General features: G+C 37.2%; 1 protein-coding gene across 5 annotated transcripts in view; it reads right to left on the bottom strand.

Annotated features, from left to right (window-relative positions):
- Positions 1–18,966, bottom strand: part of Fas1 (fasciclin 1 Fas1 domain-containing) — a 526,663-nt gene that overhangs the window by 69,115 nt on the left and 438,582 nt on the right. For all 5 annotated transcript variants that reach the window (XM_076523006.1, XM_076523009.1, XM_076523008.1 and 2 more), the window contains exons 5-7: positions 17,148–17,244; positions 4,500–4,665; positions 3,744–3,907 (exon numbers count right to left, since the gene is read on the bottom strand). In XM_076523006.1, the coding sequence (XP_076379121.1) occupies positions 3,744–3,907; positions 4,500–4,665; positions 17,148–17,244 (427 nt within the window). The remainder of the gene's footprint in view (positions 1–3,743; positions 3,908–4,499; positions 4,666–17,147; positions 17,245–18,966) is intronic.

Here is an 18,966-nt window from a genome sequence, read left to right as displayed (position 1 = left end):
TGAGTCACAGGACTCAATTTCATATGCACAAAATGCACTTTGTCACATAAAATGGAAATATCATAAGTCAGAAAAATTAATTTAGATTTACCGTTAAAATGGCTTCGAGTGCAAAAAGTTAATAATTATGTAGGTTATTACTTTAATAATTATCACACAGAGGAAAAATGTTAAATTTGTTGTATTAAATGTGTTGTTATTGTTGTTGTCGTTTTTTTTGTTTTATGTGCATTTTCGCACATGTTGAATTATTTCATGAATTTACATGAATATTGCCGGCTCCTGGCGACGTTTCGACTGCGTAGACGTGCGGCCATTAAAGTGTTAATAGTGTTTTCACGATAAGGCAAATGTAACTGGCAACATGTCTGCGTTCCTAGTAAGATATCTACTTTGAATTTGTGCGACAGTCCTTTGGATTTTGAGCTTATATTTTCAAGTTAAAAGAGTGATAGTACTTCGATTGTCCGTTCGTTCATTTCCTTTCTTTCGTACGATATTCAAAATTCTTTTTCCATGACCTCAAAGTCATATAATTTCATGGACACCCGTGGCAAAAGACATTCGATCGAATGAATCACACAACTATCGTTGTAATTATTAACACATTTGTAACTTGCAATCGGTGTTATCTACTTTTGCTACTTAAACGATGTTGAGAAGTACGAAAAAATTTCCAACAAGATAATTCCATGTTATCGAGCTTAAATTTGTTTCTACCATGAATTGCCATTGAGAATGCCTTTGTTACATATTCGAGAAAGCGTGTTTTGCTTAATTTCTCCGAAACATCTAAAGGTAACGATGATGAGTGATACAAATCTTCCGAGGACATGTACTACTAACGATATATACTGGGTGTCTCAAAATTATGGTATTTCCGACAAATGAGGAGTTGCTGAGGTGATTTGAAGTAACTTTTTCCTTATCAAAAATTCAATCCGCGGCTTCGTTTACGAGTTATTAACGAAAAATACTGGCCAATGAGAAGCGAGCTCGGCTGGCGCTAGGTGGCAGAACAGGGCTCCGACCGCTCGTTGGCTAGGCTGCGTCGTGCCAGCCGAGCTCGCCTCTCATTGGTCACTGTTTTTCGTTAATAACTCGTAAACGAAGCCGTGGATTGCATGTGCGCTAAGGAAAAAGTTGCTTCAAATGACCTAAGCAACCCCCCATTTGCCGTAAATACCATAATTTTGGGACACCCTGTATATACTAATGATATAAGCATTAATTATAGTTAATACTTAATAGAATATACAACAAAGTAAAGACAGTTCCGTTGCAGACCGTATAAATCAATTCGTACAATCTTATATCTGCTTCGTACGTATAACTATGTTTCTTGTTAGGTGTGACCATGTAAATCATTTTACTTTAAACCAAACAGGTACTCGAATTCAATGTACAGTTTGCATTTCGGCTCTGAAGATAAGTGAAAGATATGTCGCGCGAACGGCTCCATTAGTTCTAAACGAATCGCACTTATCACATGAGGTATTGATGAATAAAATCACCCGGGACAATAACTGGTGCACGCGGTGTGTCGTTTTAGCGGCATTTAATTGCGTTTCGAGCGCATTGAATATTCAACAAGAAGAGCCGGCCTCAATGAAGCGAATCGTATCGTCTGGAAAATTGAATTATTGATAGGTGATTAAACTTTTGACGTTTGAACACCGACGATAGGCCGCGGGCTACATCGACAAAGCGAGATCCATTGTGATCGAAGGCCTCAGAGACGCGTAAAACGGGAGGGGCGGGGGTGGGGGGTGGGCAGACGGAGAATACCAACGTTCAGACCAGGGGCGATTTGAAAGCGTTTCATGGAGATATCAAAAAGAACTCGCGAAATAACGTTCTCGACAATGGAGAAACTCGCCGCCATTTCTTTGCGCACGTCTATTGCGTCTGCCGTCACAATGTGAAAAATACAGATTGAGTCATTGCGGACTGCCACCTTGGATAACTTCTATGCACTTTATACCGTGTGACAAAGAGGCTGGATAAACTTCGTTGAAAAACATCAACCCGCGTCAATAATTGTAAATAGACGAACGGTCGCGACTCGATAGAAGAGTACAGTAAATTCTCCCCATTTTTCCTTCAGCTTGTGAACAAAAATGGACAATTTGGGAAGAGGAAATACGATTATTCGAGTCTCGCGGCTCATTTTTATAGTTGCCGATTGCCAACGATCATGAAAAACGAGGTGCAAGGCTCGAATAATCGTATCTTCTCTTCCCAAATTGTCCATTCTTGTTTACAAAGCAGAAGGAAAATTACGGAGAATTTATTGTATTCCTTTTCGGATTAGATGATTCAAATTTCGTTGACTCGTGCAAAATAATGTATGCATTGTGTCAATCTTCATGTACTGAAAGCTGGCTTTTAATTATATAGATTATATAAATGTGAGGAACAATATGGTCTCGATTAGTTTCGTTAAAAATTGTAATTGGTGCATGCAAAATTGTAATAGTGCATCTTAACTAACTGTGCACTAAGAACCATTTTTGTAAGAACAAAAGTATTGACACACATATAACTTAATAATTATATTAATATATTATTATTAGTTATATATAATTGTGGTCACATTTGAAGCAACTTTCTCCTTGGCGAAAATGCAATCCGTGGCTTCGTTTACGACTTATTGACGAAAAACAGTGACCAATGAGAGGCGAGCTCACCTAGCGCTGGGCGACTGAGCTAATCGGCTGAACAGGACTTCGATCGCTCGTTGGCTCTGTCGCCTTGTGCCAGCTGAGCTGGCCTCCCATTGGCCAGCGTTTTTCGTTAATAACTCGTAAACGAAGCCGCAGATCGCATTTTCTCTAAGGAAAAATTTGCTTCAAATGATCTCAGGAATCACCCCTTTCTGAGTGTTAACATAATTATGGAACATCCTGTATAATTAAAAGCCAGCTGTGCTGTCTTGAAGCAATTAGCTTATTATGTTTAGCAATCTTTTGTCGACAAATTATATTGCTTTCGAAATAGTTTCTAGCAATTATATGGTAGAAGATGTTACATACGATCTATTAATATACAGAGTAACACAGTATTCATCGTAAAATTGATTGTATGCAAGCAAATAAATCGAAAATATAGGATAAAATTCGTGCAAGGTTCCTTGTTTGAGAAAACTTTGCTTGAAGTTTTGTGCTTGCTGTATCTCGATTTTGTAAATACTTATGCACGCGCATCAGCGAATATCCAAAATCGATTTTCTCAAAAGTAGAACCGCGCATGAAAGGGTTATTTTCGTCGGCTTAGGTACTTTTCTAATTTTGTAGAATGGTATTACTTTTTCCTCTAAAGACTATAGTAACATAAAAAGTAACATATAGTCACATATATAAATAGTAACATGTAGCATTACTAATTGAAAGATCATACAATATTACACGATTTTAGTAGCATAACAGTTCTTGCATTTTTATGTTTGTCGAAAAACGATTCCGCAAACACATCGTTCCATTAACAGATCATCAGATAGTGTCTATAACGAACGTCTTTCGAGCTCGATTCCGGCTGCCAAATTATATCCGGCTAAAAACTAGATCTAGTTATTGCACGAGATCATGTTAAAAGCACTTGTCATCGGGCAGCTGTGGATGATAAAATGGAGTGAACAGCGTGACATTCGCGGTGTTCTTGCTCGCATTATTGTCACAGCCATTCAATTTCCGATGGGATTAGTCACCGATATCTAGAAGAAGGAAAACGGTGGAAGCACTGACCTCGAGGAAGTCCTTCACGGTGGTGTCGACGATCATAAGCGGCCGTTGAATCAAGTGGGCGACGCCGTTCTTCAGCGGGATATTCGCTTTAACTATTTCTGCAAGCACGGCTCCGGTCATCGCATGATCCGCGTCGCCCATCACAGTATTGGATTTGACATAAACTGAAAATAACGTTTCCAATTATCTGTCGGGCGATATATTATGCCCGTTGCGCGAAGAACGGTAAACGTGGACTCGATTACGAAATGAAACGGTTCCGATTAAATCTTCGTTAAATAATTCGTTCGCTGATTTAATGTTCGATTTAGTGGGCCATTGTTTAAATCGTGTACACGACCTGTACTGCTCGCTCGTTGCGATCAATGATAAGGAGCAATGAACGGCCATTAATAAGGCGATCGACGATCGCAAGATACGCAAAAATAACGTGATCACGTGTTTTTTTTTTGGTGACAACTTTGCTGAAAAACAACAAACGGAAAAAGCGACATGATTCATTTGTAATACCAGGTTAGGTTGATTACAGGGACAGTGTTTTAATGGTGTTTAAATTTTAAATGATTTTTAACAATGGATTTTTATATTTCTAAAGATTTAATAATTTGTTTCCGTTTAGTCAAAGTCGTCTTTCCACCGTCCTTTTATTCGCAGCATTTCGACGTTCGCGAAAATGAAAAAGAAAAAGACACAATGTCGTGATTCATTTTTAGATCCCTACGAATACTGCAAATATTGCGTTACAATAATTCTTACCTTTATCGTTTTCGTGATGGAAACTAACGGTGACCTTTACGTTGTCGGTGAACGCGAGGGTCCTGTATGGTACATTGTCAAGTGTCGGTGATGTGAAGAGAACGTGGTTGGGTATTACATGGCCATCGATCACTACACGATCCACCTTTTCTGGTCTCGGGGTTGGCTGTAACAAAACGAAACAAGAAATAACTAAAAGGAAACGAGAAAAGAAATTCGACCCTATTATTCGGAAAAAATAATGGGCCTCCTTCGATTAGTTACCCGCATCTTCAGAATCACACCCTTGAATTTTGCTAGAAACATTGCAGGATCGGTGCCGTTTTTCAATGGTTACGGTGAAATAACAGCCATTTAACCCTTTGCACTCGAAACCATTTTAACTCTGAATTCAAAATACTTTTTCAGACTTTCACTATTTTCATTCTGCACAACTTAAATGTATTTTAATTACATATATGAAATTGAATATTACTCGTGCAACAATTACGCTTTTAACAGTTGATAAAATATAAACAGATTTAATAATGTTAAAATTATTTTGAAACGCTATATAACAATTTTAAGCGGTGAGTCGGAGTCACCGGTCGAGTGCAGAGGGTTAATATTAATTGTTTCACCACTATTGGGACTTATTTATCCTATAAGCAAATATATATATATATATATATATTATATATATCCAGTGGTAAAAAGATTAATACAGATGGGATATGGGGTATACGTAGATGGTACAGTAAGGCAGGGGTGTCAAACTCGCGGCCCGAGATAAACATTTTTGCGGCCCAGTCAATATATCCGACGCAAAGTAAAAATAAAATAGAAATGTGAATCAGAAATTTTGAAAGTAGTCTCGGCCAATAAAATTTCTCCCGAAATAGGAAAGGTAGTATCAGAGAAGAGATGTCAAGTATCAGGACGTAAACAATAATTTAACTTTATATATGTTTATTACAATGTACTAGTCAAAATAAAGATATTTGTTTCTATGAACATTGATTTTTTTTTTGCGACCCACCTAAAGTTAAGCATTGTTTATTTGGCCCAAGTTAGCTTTTGAGTTTGACACCCCTGCAGTAAGGTCTCTCTAATTGACGCTCAGGTTGTCTAGAAAAATGGACAATTTAGGAAGAGGAGATACGATTATTCGAGTCTTGCTCTTCGTTTTTATAGTTACGAATTGTCAACAACTATAAAAACGAGCTACACAGCTCGAATAATCGTATCTCCTCTTCCCAAATTGTCCATTTTTGTGCACAATCTTAGCGTCAGTTAGGGAGATATTACTGCAATTCGTCTTCCTTGGTCTCTTGCAACGTTTACGGATTACTCAATAATCTAACTCTTAGCGAACCGTCCAACAATTGTACGGGTTCCCGTACCGAGTTCTTAGTAATTGTATGGGTTCCAACTGGACGGATCCTTCCGGATTTCCAGCCCTTCGCTCTATGAATCTCCGATTTTCTACTTGAACAGATTTCTAGCCCGAGAAATTCTGGGAATTCTGCAGTGAATCTTTCCAGTCAATAAACAGACGAAGATAGGAAACCGTAGAAAAATTTCAAACGTTGTTTCTTCGATAATGCAACGATTCACCCTAAACTCTTTTGCAATATCATTTTCTTAGCCAAGAGATTCCTGTTTCTTAACTTCTGCCGCAAGAGTTTGTTTCGTTCGCTCAAATCCAATATTAACCGGCGTCAGACAAGTATAATCGAAGAAAACTCATTGTATTCTCACGTATGATTTTTGTTTATCTTATTTTCAATTACAACTGCTATGTCTCCACGAGGTACGTTCTACACATACAAGAGCACACTGAGAAACTACATTATGCGATGTTATATAAAATTCTATGATTCCTTAAAGCGCTCAAGCTCTCCATTATTTTTTGTCATTACACTGCCAACAAGAACGGTATGGCACATGGTTCGCCTATTTTTCATCTTCACCACTCAACGCTAATTTATTTACAACCTACATTACCCACGTTTGTCTTGTATAATTACTAAAAATCAATACCATCTCTTGTTCTGTTTTCGAATTAGCATTAAGTTTAGGTTTAACGTTAAACCTACCGAGCCTTAAAAATGTGTTGCTCATTAACAATGAGAAGACGGTACTTATGTATACTTTTCGCTATTTTTATTATAATTTATACTTGTATTAAGAAATTTATCCAATCTTTTCTTAGCAATATGCCTTTATATCAGGTATTTTAAAACAAAAAATATGAAATTGTTTACTTTGATCGGCACGGTGGGTTTTGCGTTAAAATTTAGATTTAAGAATTAAATTTAATAAATAAGCAAAACATTATACAAAATTTTAGGTCAGTCATCCAGGAGTAAGCTCCTGTAAGTAACTGTACATGTGTAATTACAAGAAGGGTGTAGTTTTTAATGTATGCTACTTCTGTGTGCAATGATTGTAAACTTGTACACAGTGACGTTAAAAAAAACACTATGTCTAAGAAGACAAATACAGTTACTCACAGAATTAAGCATACACCTTTTAAAATGCAATAACTTTTTTTTAAAAATGGACTAAGGGACTTGAATTTTTTTAGATCATAGAGGGACTATTACTTGGAATGATAAAAAGAAATAAGAAACTCTTGTTTTTAACTTTTTTATCTGAGCCTATAACAAAAATTTAAAAAATGCCTTTCCTAGATCTCGGTAACTTACTTGATCGAAAAAAACTTAACTCAGAGTCGAGCTACAGGCGTCGAAAGATTTTAAGAACCGCATTTCTTCCAGTTTCTGGTCAAAATCGTGATACAACTGCAATTTTTGCCATCTTTAATTTATTGTAACTCCATAACAACGTCAACTGATTTCGATCAAATTTTTCAGCATGCATATAAGTTACCGAGATCTACGAAAGGCATTTTTTAAATTTCCGTTATAGGCTCAGATAAAGACGTTAAAAAACGAGAGTATTTTGTTTCTTTTTTTTTATCAGTCCAAGTAATAGCAAAATTTAAAAAGAGCATTTTGGTCATCGTCTGGTATACTAGTCCTGCTATCATCTAAAAAAACCTTCAAGTCACTTGGTCCAGTTTTAAGAAAGTTGTACGCTCAATTTTGCGAATAACTGTATATCCAAGTGATTGTAATGCTCCTTAGCTTTTGACAGCGAGTTTAATTAGCGAACTGATAAAATATGTTCCGCTTGAAATTACATGCAATTATCTATCAGAACATGGCTGCTGTTCCTCCGTTAGCCTTTGTATCTCCGTTTCACCGGCGGCTGCCAATTGTATCACCGGCATTTTGGTTGACTTCGGCACACACAGGGTTCATGTAACCTCCTCCCCCTAATACGGTGTAATCGCATAAAATCGTAGAGGCGAACAGCACCGTCAAAGACGCATCTCGGAAGGGTGTAGCCTCCTCCGTAGCCCAGGGTAACGGAAGCAACGAGCTGGCTAAGGGCATGAAATAAGCATCCACTCCGTGTTCACTGGCCCACCGGACCGACGATTACATGCTTCTTGTTACCAGCGTTCGGGTAAAGGTCGTTCCGCCGTAAAGGATGAGCCCGGTGTGAGCGATTGATTTCCGATTCGCGATAAGACACGGAGACGACGACGCTGTTACACGCGATTCATATTAACGCCGGCGACCGTACAACGTTCTCGCGTGACAAAGATAGAGCATGTTGACTGCTGTTTGTTAGGGCTTGTGGAATTTCGAGAATGCATGGGGTGGCATCGTGTAGAAATGCATTTCATAGAGATTGTGGACATAATAAGGTAAATTGAATTTGAAATTCTGAGACAGAAAACTTCGAATCGACACTATCGATAGCTTCTTTTGGCAAGGGGATTTTAGCGAGTAGAAAATTAAGCAAAATCTTGGAAGACCTTGCATAAACATGGTTTAAGGGGTGAGAACATCCTTTCAATACGATCATGACAGCCATTTCATGTTCATGACATTTCATATTGCCGTGAATGTTTAACACTAGATAAACGGAGCACAAAACACAGCTATTTTATACTAGTTTATAAAATGTAACAATAAGACATTTATTCTGATTTTTAACAGGTGTTATTGTAACATTTGTCGTAAATAACATATAAGTTGAATAAAAAAACTCATAAATGTATCTTTACGATATGAATAATTGTAAATCAAAAAAATTGGTGACCCGTCGTAGTTTTTAAAGTAGATTGTTAATGTATCCAATAATAGCAATAAATATTGAATGAAAATAGTGGATGTGATTGTTGAAAGATTTATTTGAATTTTTGTCAAAAACAAAAAATAGTCTCGTATACATACATATACGTATGTATGTACATTTGATCAATATGACAGAAGAGATATAGTAACATTTGAAAAGACCTTCTGTCTTTATGCAAATATTATAAAAAAATTTCAATGACATGGCACAGGATAAAAATACGATTTAATATTTAATAAATGAATCCTTCCTTGAGAAACGTTGTTTTAAAGCAATGTTAAATACTCTAATTTTGTATATCATAAAAGAACAAACGTATACATCCATTTATTAACATGTTCTTTATGTATGACAAGTTTACATTCATTAGACTGTATCATTAACAAAACATTTTCTACGTCGCATATACAATATGTAGTTATAATGATAGATACTAGTTTGATTAAATATGTTCTACAGGGAATTGTTGGGAGAAGAAATGGTGAGAAAAATTGTAGAAATATAATATATAACATGTGCAGTTAAATTACCGCTAATCGAACAAGTAGAATTGGAATAAATGACTCGGAACCAGTTGGTTTGAATGGATTGTTCGTGTCCAATTGAGTAGAATCAATGATCAGACAAGTAGAACGACCAGCTATTAGTCAGGCAAGGCACGGACAATGTCTCGAGAGCTGCAAGTGCGGAATATTAATTGGATGATTAGAACTATCCAGCCTGAATCAGAGATGGGACAGAGGTTTATGACTAATTAAAACAGATTTAAAAAGATTTTCAATTTCGCACCTGGAATACAGTAAAGACGAAGGCTAGACTAGAATGTTTCAAATTGGCTGTCATTCAAAACCGTAAGCATTGTTCGTATATTTAGTAACTGCAAACAATGCTGTAATAAATAAGTTAAATTCATTCAGTGTATTACTTGGTTTTAATAATGATGTTAGATGAGCGTAAAATGGTTTGTTATCAAACTGCATTTATTTAATCAATCATGTGAACAGTGTTATTTTTTAAATACATTTTTCTCATCTGGTAGTAGAGAAATAATAAACAAAACAATTATATCGACAGCGTTGTTTTTTTAAATACATCTTCCACATCTGGTGGCAGGAAAATAATTAGAAAATATGAAAAAAATTGATCGTGAAATAAATTTCCTCGAGTACCACAGGATTTGGGACATCTTTGAAAACTCGAAACAAAAGATTTTTCTGAATCTTTTCTCGTTTCTTTAAACATGTTATAAATATGTCTTTGTAACATTCGTATGCCGTAATCGTGGCTTATTATATTAACGAGGCATTGCCATACTATTCACTTGAATTTGCTAGTTATTCAATTATTTACAGACGGTCGTGTCTATTCTGAGATAGTTAACTATTGGACCGTGGCCGTTATTTCTCTGCCGTGTTCTGAGCAAATGGATAGGAATTAAGAGGAGGGGGAACTGCGAAGATAAGGGAACAAAGAGGTTTATTTCTTCGGCTGATTGTGGAGGCAATTTCCTTGCGGGGCACAGCGGCGAGGGGGAAAGACGAGAAAAACAGGGAGAACGAAATCGTTTCGTCGGTAGCTGCGTTACGTGATTACATCTTACATGATATCGTGAATAATTTCGCGAGGTTGGCAGGCACGTGCGCCGAGCAACCTGCATCCGGAATTAGTTCAATGAAAGAAACCCGTGGGCTCGAAGAGAGGCGAGTGGTGGAAACGAAAGTTTAGGGGATGCCGGAAACCAGTAGGACACGCGAGAAACTAGAACAAAAAGGTTAGCGGTCTGCTTAACCCACAGCGAGATTACTATTAAAGGTTTAGGACAGCGTGCCGGTCACAAACTGTGTAGTTTGTATCGCGAAACCATTCATTCGGATCGTATATTTCTATTCAACTCCGGTACACATAAGTCAGTCTACGAGATTGCGAATTTGCATAAACATCCGCGATCTAGCAATAATACACGCTTCTGAGAACGGCACTCTTGATAATTAAATTACCTACCTTTCTGCACCGTCACGTTTTTCCTGGCCGATTTAAACAAGGATTCTGTCGTTGTGTTAAGAATTTTAGCAGTTAACGGGTATTTTGATTCTCGTAGAATGTTCTTCAACGTCGAATTCATTGTTACAATATTTTAGCACCTGAGAAATATATAAATATTTAATGGCCACTGATTAACAGGGTGTCCAGAATGTTTGGGATCAAACTTATACTATGTATTACTCGGGTCGAATAGATAAGAAATGTTCATATAAACGTGTGTCCGAAAATACTTTATTGAAAAGATATGAGTGTTCGAAACTTATACAGCGTGTTTCATAATTATACGATAACCCTGAAATGGGTTATTAACGAGTTATTAACGAAAAACACTGCCCAATGAGAGGCGAGCTCGCCTAGCGCTAGACGGCTGAGTCAATTGGCGGAACTGGGCTTCGGCCGCTCGTTGGCTCGGTCGCCTCGTGTCAGCCGAGCTCGTCTTTCATTGGCCACTGTTTTTCGTTAATAACTCGTAAATAAAGCCGCGGATTGCATTTTCGCTAAGGAAAAAGTTACTTAAAATTACCTCAGGAATCATCCCTTTCCAGATGATAACATAATCATGGGACACCTTGTACAAGCGTTGATTTATAAAATTACGATGGAAACAGAAAATCAATTTTGGGAATATACTCAAAATTCATTTACTATTATTTCCAATACAAATGGAATATTTGAGAGAGTTCGACAATCACAAATTCAAAGAATCAAAGGCTGCATTCTGCAGTGGGAGGAATTTTCGAACGTTTTCTATAACATACTATAATATACAATATTCTAACATATTACAATAAATCATAATTATCTTTATAAGCTTGTATCTTTTCGATAAAGTATTTTCGCACATAAGTTCATACGAACCTTTTTCATCTAATTGATCAAAGTGACATATGGCATAAATTTGGTCGCAATCTTTCCAAACATCCTGTATATTAATGGTATTTCCAATTCATTACGTCGGTAAACCGATCAGGAGTTTATCGAATTATTTCCGCTAGCAAGCATTCAGATTCAGTGGTTTCATTTTCCACTTTGGATTGCCAGTATGTATTTATAAATCGCGCATTTTCTTCATTCTAATGATATCAAACAATTTTGATAGATCTATATACAGCAGCATTTTTGAAAGTGTTCTAATTAAATCGAGCACGATTTGTTTTCATATTTTCTGTATCTTGATACGTATAATTTAAAGTTGATGTGTTCAGTAATTTTGTTTTGTAAACTGGGAAGATCATTTTAAAACGAAACAATTCAAAATCGATATGATTACCAAACTTACTGTATCTCGAAATAAAATTCGAACACGAAACTAATTTATTTGAAGCTCGTGATACATATAGAACATCGAGAAACGAATGAAACACGTATTTTCGTATATTTGGCCGTTTTCGTGTTTATAGAATGAAAATAGCATCCACGATTGGGGATGCAATATATGTTATGAAATATTGAAAATATTGTTCGAAATATTGGTGGCAGAGAAACACGTTATACTGCTGGCCTTTTTATTCAGAATAAAGTAAATATGAAAAGAGGCAATTAATATAAAATACGTACCAATAATTGGTTGATGTTCGTGCGTGAAATTTCGTTAACTACGATCTCCAATGTTCGATTCAATGTTTGTCTTTGTTATACGAAAAGAAGTTTTTACGCAAGTTAAGTTAAGGCTAAAAGATAAAACTTAAGTTTATCAAATTTAATATTGTATAAAATTCTAATAAAATTATAAAAGAATTTTAAATAAAATTTAAAGTTGAAGCTTTTGAACATCATTTTATCTCGAAAAAATTGTACGTACAAAATATGGTTTTCAAACGAACTAACAGCTGTATCATTTTACAACGTTTTCGTGTAAAAGAAACCGAAGTATGGAGCTACAAAATTACATTTCTAAACCTTAAATAATTAGTATTTTTTACTTAATCTCTGAAAAAAAATTCAGGAACATTACTTATTTGTCTACGTCCCCCGTACTTCACAGATGCGGCATTGCACGTAAGTTGTGATGAATTCGCTTCGCCGATAACCAAATTGTCGAAAGTGTTCGACAACAATTCTCCTTTGCTCCACATTTCCACACAGAGGAAGAAGTCCACTCTGCTCGAGTGTTTTCCCCGTGGACTTTTCTCCAGGGGACTCGTTGGAAAGCAGAGCTTCGTTTTCGGAAAACACAAAAGCCATTCGGCGAACGCGGTTCCCACTCTTCGTTATTAATTCGAGCCTTCTTTCTCCCCAACCGGTCGTGGTAATGGCCGCCATTGACGAGCTCACATTCGAACGAAGAAAGCTCCGGTTCCTTACGTCCCAGCATTGAGGCATCGATGTCGTTCGGTTGGAAAAGCCTCGGCGACGAGCTGCGCCGAGTGCTTTTCGATACGGTTCGATCGCTCTCGCCGTGAACGAAACGAGTCCTTTCAGGCCCGAAACTCGATTCTGGCCTGCTCCTTTATACCAGTCCCACGCGAAACTCACACAGACACACAGCAGGATCGCGGCACCAATGCGTATCCGATATTTCGAACGTGCACTATGAAATCCTGCCAAGGAAGCTGTTTGAGCGACCTACGGGTAGTTCTTTTGAGCCAAAAGAATCCGCGTGGCCGCGCGGAAGATCTTTGTTTTCTACTCACTTTCGTTCTATAATAGTGCACAATAAGCAGTGCAATCATTTATGTATTCATGTGTTCATCTTTAGTTTTCATTCTTATTTTTGCACGTACCACTGTGCGGCGTCTATATGAGCGTCTGGGATAAAAACTATAACTTCCAAGCTTCAACCAAAATGCCTTAATAATTTGTCAAATGAAACACAAAGATCCATCGATTTGCACAATAAAGTTGCATGATTCTTGTCACCTTTATTTTTTATTGAACAAAAACTTTTATGCAGATTTTCGTTGACACAATTGATCGATAGCCGAATACTGAATAACATTTGTTCGAAACATTTTGTTAAATGATTGTGTTGTGTTTTGTGTGTGTGTGTGTGTGTGTGTGTGTGTGTGTGTGTGTGTGTGAAGACCGCAACTTTTCACAAAAGAATTTTTATAATATTAAAACGTACTATCTGAGAAATATGTCGGAATAAGAATTCCAGGATATTTTGAGCCGTTTTTTTTAAACATTATTTAAATTGTAGGACAGCGTCAGGTCAAGTGGAGAGGTTACAGGGGTTAGGTTATGTCCAGTTTATGTCAAGGTTATGTCAAGATTATAGTAGGAAGTAATGTAGGAAAATAAATCGAACTTAATTATTTAATTTCGGGTTAATTATTATATTGTATATAAGCATTATCAAATCTCTACAGATTAATTACAATCATATAACCCCTGGTCGTCATTTTCTATGAAGATTACTTCGTAAAGTCATCTTCTGCTCATAAGACAATGTAAACAATCTGCGTAGTGAACTAACGTACTATTTGTACTTTCTAATATTCGCTCGAAGAACTCACTTGAAATTAATTTTGTGGTCACTTTTTAGAATATTCTGTTACTAAATGTGATTATTTAAACATTTTAACACATCGTACACACAGTTATTGAATAGATATGGTTCAATGACTTTTTTGAATTTTGTCCATTGACTGCTGCACAATATTTACTCCTCCGAAATGTTGCCTTAAAAGATACTTCCGCGATTTTTAACAAGTTTCATTTTACATTTCAATTCAAGTAATCGAAAACACATTCTTTGCTCGTTAGTTTTGATTGCTATACTCCAATAGTAGTTCCATTTTAGATTTTCGATTTTTATGTATGTACGACGAAAATGAGACAGTAAAAACATTCAATAATTTTAAATATACTGTTGCATTATGTTCATCTTATTAAAATGATTAAGAAACAAAATAAATGTCCACGTATCTTTTGTAGCTTGCAATTAATTGCAGATAATTTTTATTTTGCATAAAAATCCTCAGTCTGGTAACAGTATATACAAAAATTATTCAAAAACGTAGTTATGCAAATCCTTGCATCAATTCACTTAACTATGTTTATATTATATAGTTTATTTATATTGTATATATAATATTGTATAGAGCTTGTACTTTTAAATTTATTTATTTATATAATTTACCAATACGGAACCACGAGATCTGTATGTGCGCGATGTTTCCAAAAGAAATTAAGTTTAACGAAGTCGCTGGTTGCTTTTATGTACACTTTAATAATATTACAGCTATGGTCTTAGCGATGCGTTATTTGCGTTCTTAGAGTTCTATGAGTTCTGGTGGTTCTAGCCGTTCTGGTGGTTGGTGTATGGTGGGTTTTGGTGGAGGAAATGAAGCGTTTTTGATTAGAGATGGGTGTGTCGGAAGGAACTTGAAATGAGGAGTGGGAAACTGTTCGAAAGTTCGGGTTGTAAATTTTCCGTTTTGGGAAATATGGAATTTATGAGTCGTGCTGTCCGTTAGTCGTGTCGAAGGGTATTTTCGTTTGGGTGCATTTTTTACTGTCAAAGGTATCGCTTAATTGCTCAAGGGATGGTCAGGACCTTCGGTGTTGCCGTCGCAACAAGATCAATATGGAACAGATATTTAAATCGATCAGCCATCTGTCCGCAAGTTCTAATACTGCTGAAAGTATTTCTTACACAATCGTTTGTATCAGTGCCCTCTACAATCACAGCTGAAGATCTCCGCAATCTTTCAACAACACGTTTCATCTTTCTGTATCCCAACGAGAATTTCTTCGAGCCGTCACAAGATTCTATCGGGTTATCACTGGTCATGCGTTTCCTGGCGCAGCCATCACGAGTACTCCCAATACGATCAAACGATTCGATTTCTATAAGTTCAGAGGTTCGGATACACGGGCTAAAAGGATCAGGCCAGTATGGACTTGCGGCACAAGGAATCGAGGTGCACGGGGAACCGAGGTCTCTGTATGGGAACGATGGCCTCGTCCCAAGGAACTTTCCAAAATTGGTAACTCTCTTCCGCGACACCACGACCGCGGCCATTTTATTTCACCCCCTTTTTTCCGCTGCGATACCCGTCACCGCGCTCGCGGTCTTGTCGCCATCGTAGCGTCGAAAAAGTTTCCCGGCGAAAATACTGATTTCACACCCAAACTTTGATTACACGTCCATGGATACTGAACGAACGCACGCGACTTTAATCGCGGAATCACGAATAACCGATACCAGCAAATTGCTGGATTGTATCGCGTCTCGGGTCAACCTCGCCAACTATTATTAACTTGCCAGGTATATCGCGATTTAATGGGGACGTTCGCGGTGCCACTAACTTCGACTAATCTTGACGGTCTTGTTTAGTAGTTCATGATTCTCCGCCATTTCCACGGAGACGAGACCACTGAGTTTATTTATCGAATGTTTGTGCATTCACCCTTGCGCCACTAACTGGATACCATTTCGAACGTCCTCGCTTCAAATGTTCGATCTTCACGGCAAAGGAGTTTTAACACGTGGATCGTTATTTCATATGCTTCGTATCCATCTTTTCTGCAAGTTGAGCGATTTCATTCTTAGCAAACTATTGAGATTTGAACGATAAAGTTGACTACACGTTTCCTATGTATTCAAGGTGTACCATAATTATTTTAACACCCGGAAAGGGGTGCCTGAGATCATTTGAAGTAACTTTTTCCTTAGCGAAAATGCAATCCGTGGCTTTGTTTACGAGTTATTAACGAAAAACACTGGCCAATGACAGGCGAGCTCGGCTGACGCAAGGCGGCCGAGCCAATCAGCGCTCGAAGCCCGGTTCCGTCGATTGTCTCGACCGCCTAGCGCTACGCTAGCTCGCCTCTCATTGGTCAGTGTTTTTCGTTAATAACTCGTAAACGAAGCCGCGAGTTGCATTTGCGCTAAGAAAAAAGTTACTTCAAATGACCTCAGGAATCACCCCTTTCCGAGTGTTAACGTAATTATGGAACACCCTGTATAGATCAAATAGTATGAAATTCTGCTGGCAATTTACCAACGTGGTAGTTTCTATGCATCATTTTCTACACTTCGTGTAAATTGTTGTCGTTGAACTTTATCTTCCAAGATGCTGCACGTGTAATTTTGTACATTTTGTGTAAATTATCAGTGTTATATATCTTCCAAGGAGCTGCATATATAATTTTCTACCTTTCATATAAATTATCAGTGATGCGCATTATCTTCCGAGAAGCTGCACTAAAGGAAATTGATATTCGCGTAATTGTTTCTCGATGCGCATGAGAGCGAAAGGAAGATATTATATCGGGTGAATCAGTGGCGCGGCGAAGTTAATGGATTTTGGTGCCATCACGGTCGCAATCGATCAGAATTTCTTGCCCTGGTGTGATGAGTAAGACGAGCTACCATTGCCTGAATCTTTTCAAGGCTTCGCAACAGACGATATTAAAGTACTTTCGGGATGATCGATATGGGGAGGTTGCTAAGCAGCTTACCTTGAAACCCTCGTCAACGGGGATGAGAAAGGTGTAACGTCCGTCCGCCTTGAAGTCCTCCTGCTTCTTCTCCTTGACGACCCGCTGTCGGAAGATGCTGCAGAAAAATTGTATCCGTTAATTGAATTGAACCTCGACGTCATTTTCGTTGATTACACACTGTCACGTGAAACTATATAGACGTGGCGCTCAACAATTTTATTGAAGCATTACGCATATTTCGTACTACGTGGTCTCTGATTAACTAGGATCAATAGAAAACGAAGACTCCTGATAGAGGATATTGCGAGTCAATGTTGCAAATTTTCTTTTCGGGTTGACGATGCTCCGCCAATAGTAAAACTAATCAAAAAATTTCGCGTAATTTCTTAAAATAATAAATAACTACTAGTCACTATAAACGTGGAACATCGTAATTAAGCTGCGGATTGTTAATTATTAGTCGCTTGGTAAATACCTGAAGAAAGGAAACGTTTCTCACATCGTCTAGAAAATTCCTTCAATTTTCATACATAAATAACGAATCATACATTTCACATTTGTTAATATAAATACATAAGGATCCACAGCTTAATTATAATACTGTTGTACCTAAACTACTGTTACCTAACATCACACATTTCAAAATAAGAGCTATTGATAAAATATAATTCTTGTAATTATAAATTGTTTACTTCAAAGATAATTTTCTTTTTCATGAAATTAGATCATATCTGTGCAGCAAATAAACAACTTTCAGATACATTTGGGTTACTACATATTTAAGTAAATTTTGCATGAACAACAAAGTAAACTTTGTCAATAATTTGAGAATGAAAACTAAGAATTTGGATTTTGGCTTTTACAGTGACTATCTCTAATAGCAGATCGTAATCGATCGTGGAGTATTTTCTTGAGGCCATTGTTGTCGGGAATCTTCATTGTCCTCGACTCTTTGAGCAACGTAATCTTTGGTTTTGTCGGACAGCAACGGACATTCAATTGTTACGAAAATTATTTGAGTTAAAGCTCCTTTGTGTCTTTTTACGAAGGAGCTTCCTTTTAAGGAGATATCGGTATGAATAGAGAGATTTGTTATATTAATGCAAGACGATTGTGCTCGTTAAAGTTAGAGGAAAATAGTCAAATATTATTCTGTTCTTCGAATATGTCATAGCTAGAAGATCTCAACAGGTAGAAATCTTCGTAGATTTGCCGATAACGAGTTCTCGATAAATAAATATATGGCACCAAATATACGATCGAACGAAGAACCAAAATTTTAGCCAATAAAAGAAAACTGGGACTACAATGGGATTCGTCTTATCTGACTCTTATGTTGACACTAAATGCGACATCTTATTTGCACTGTCTAAATGACGATGGGATTTGCAATAAACAAATCGCGAGGATTTTTGGCGTTCAAACTTCACGCACCAATGGAACTGGTGCACAAAAAAATAGCTGTGGGTGTATATTAAAGAAGTTCCTAAATCCCTATGCTTTATGTCGGTAGGAGCAAGCTAGAATGGTGTTCTCCCGTAGTAGTAAATGAAATGCAGCAAAGCTTAAAGAAGTTTTGGACGGACGAAGCTAATTCACTCAAGGTTTACTTACTCCGATGGCAGCCTCTGCCGCGGCGCGCCTTTAAATATCGATAAAGACTTGACAAAGTGAGCATCGAAGTTAGTTGAGAACAACCACGGAAGTTGGTTCTACCTTCATCTTCCGGTGAACGTGACCAAACTCGGCGAGTATATTTTACTTAGGAGTTACACGCGAAGGAAAGTATTTTTAATAATAACAAGTAGCTGCTAACATTATCCTGCAATATTACATC

This window comes from Megalopta genalis, chromosome 6 (genome assembly GCF_051020955.1).
Source record: "Megalopta genalis isolate 19385.01 chromosome 6, iyMegGena1_principal, whole genome shotgun sequence".
NCBI lineage: Eukaryota > Metazoa > Arthropoda > Insecta > Hymenoptera > Halictidae > Megalopta > Megalopta genalis.
The sequence above is the reverse complement of the archived record's forward strand: the minus strand, read 5'-3'. Positions and strand labels throughout refer to the sequence as shown.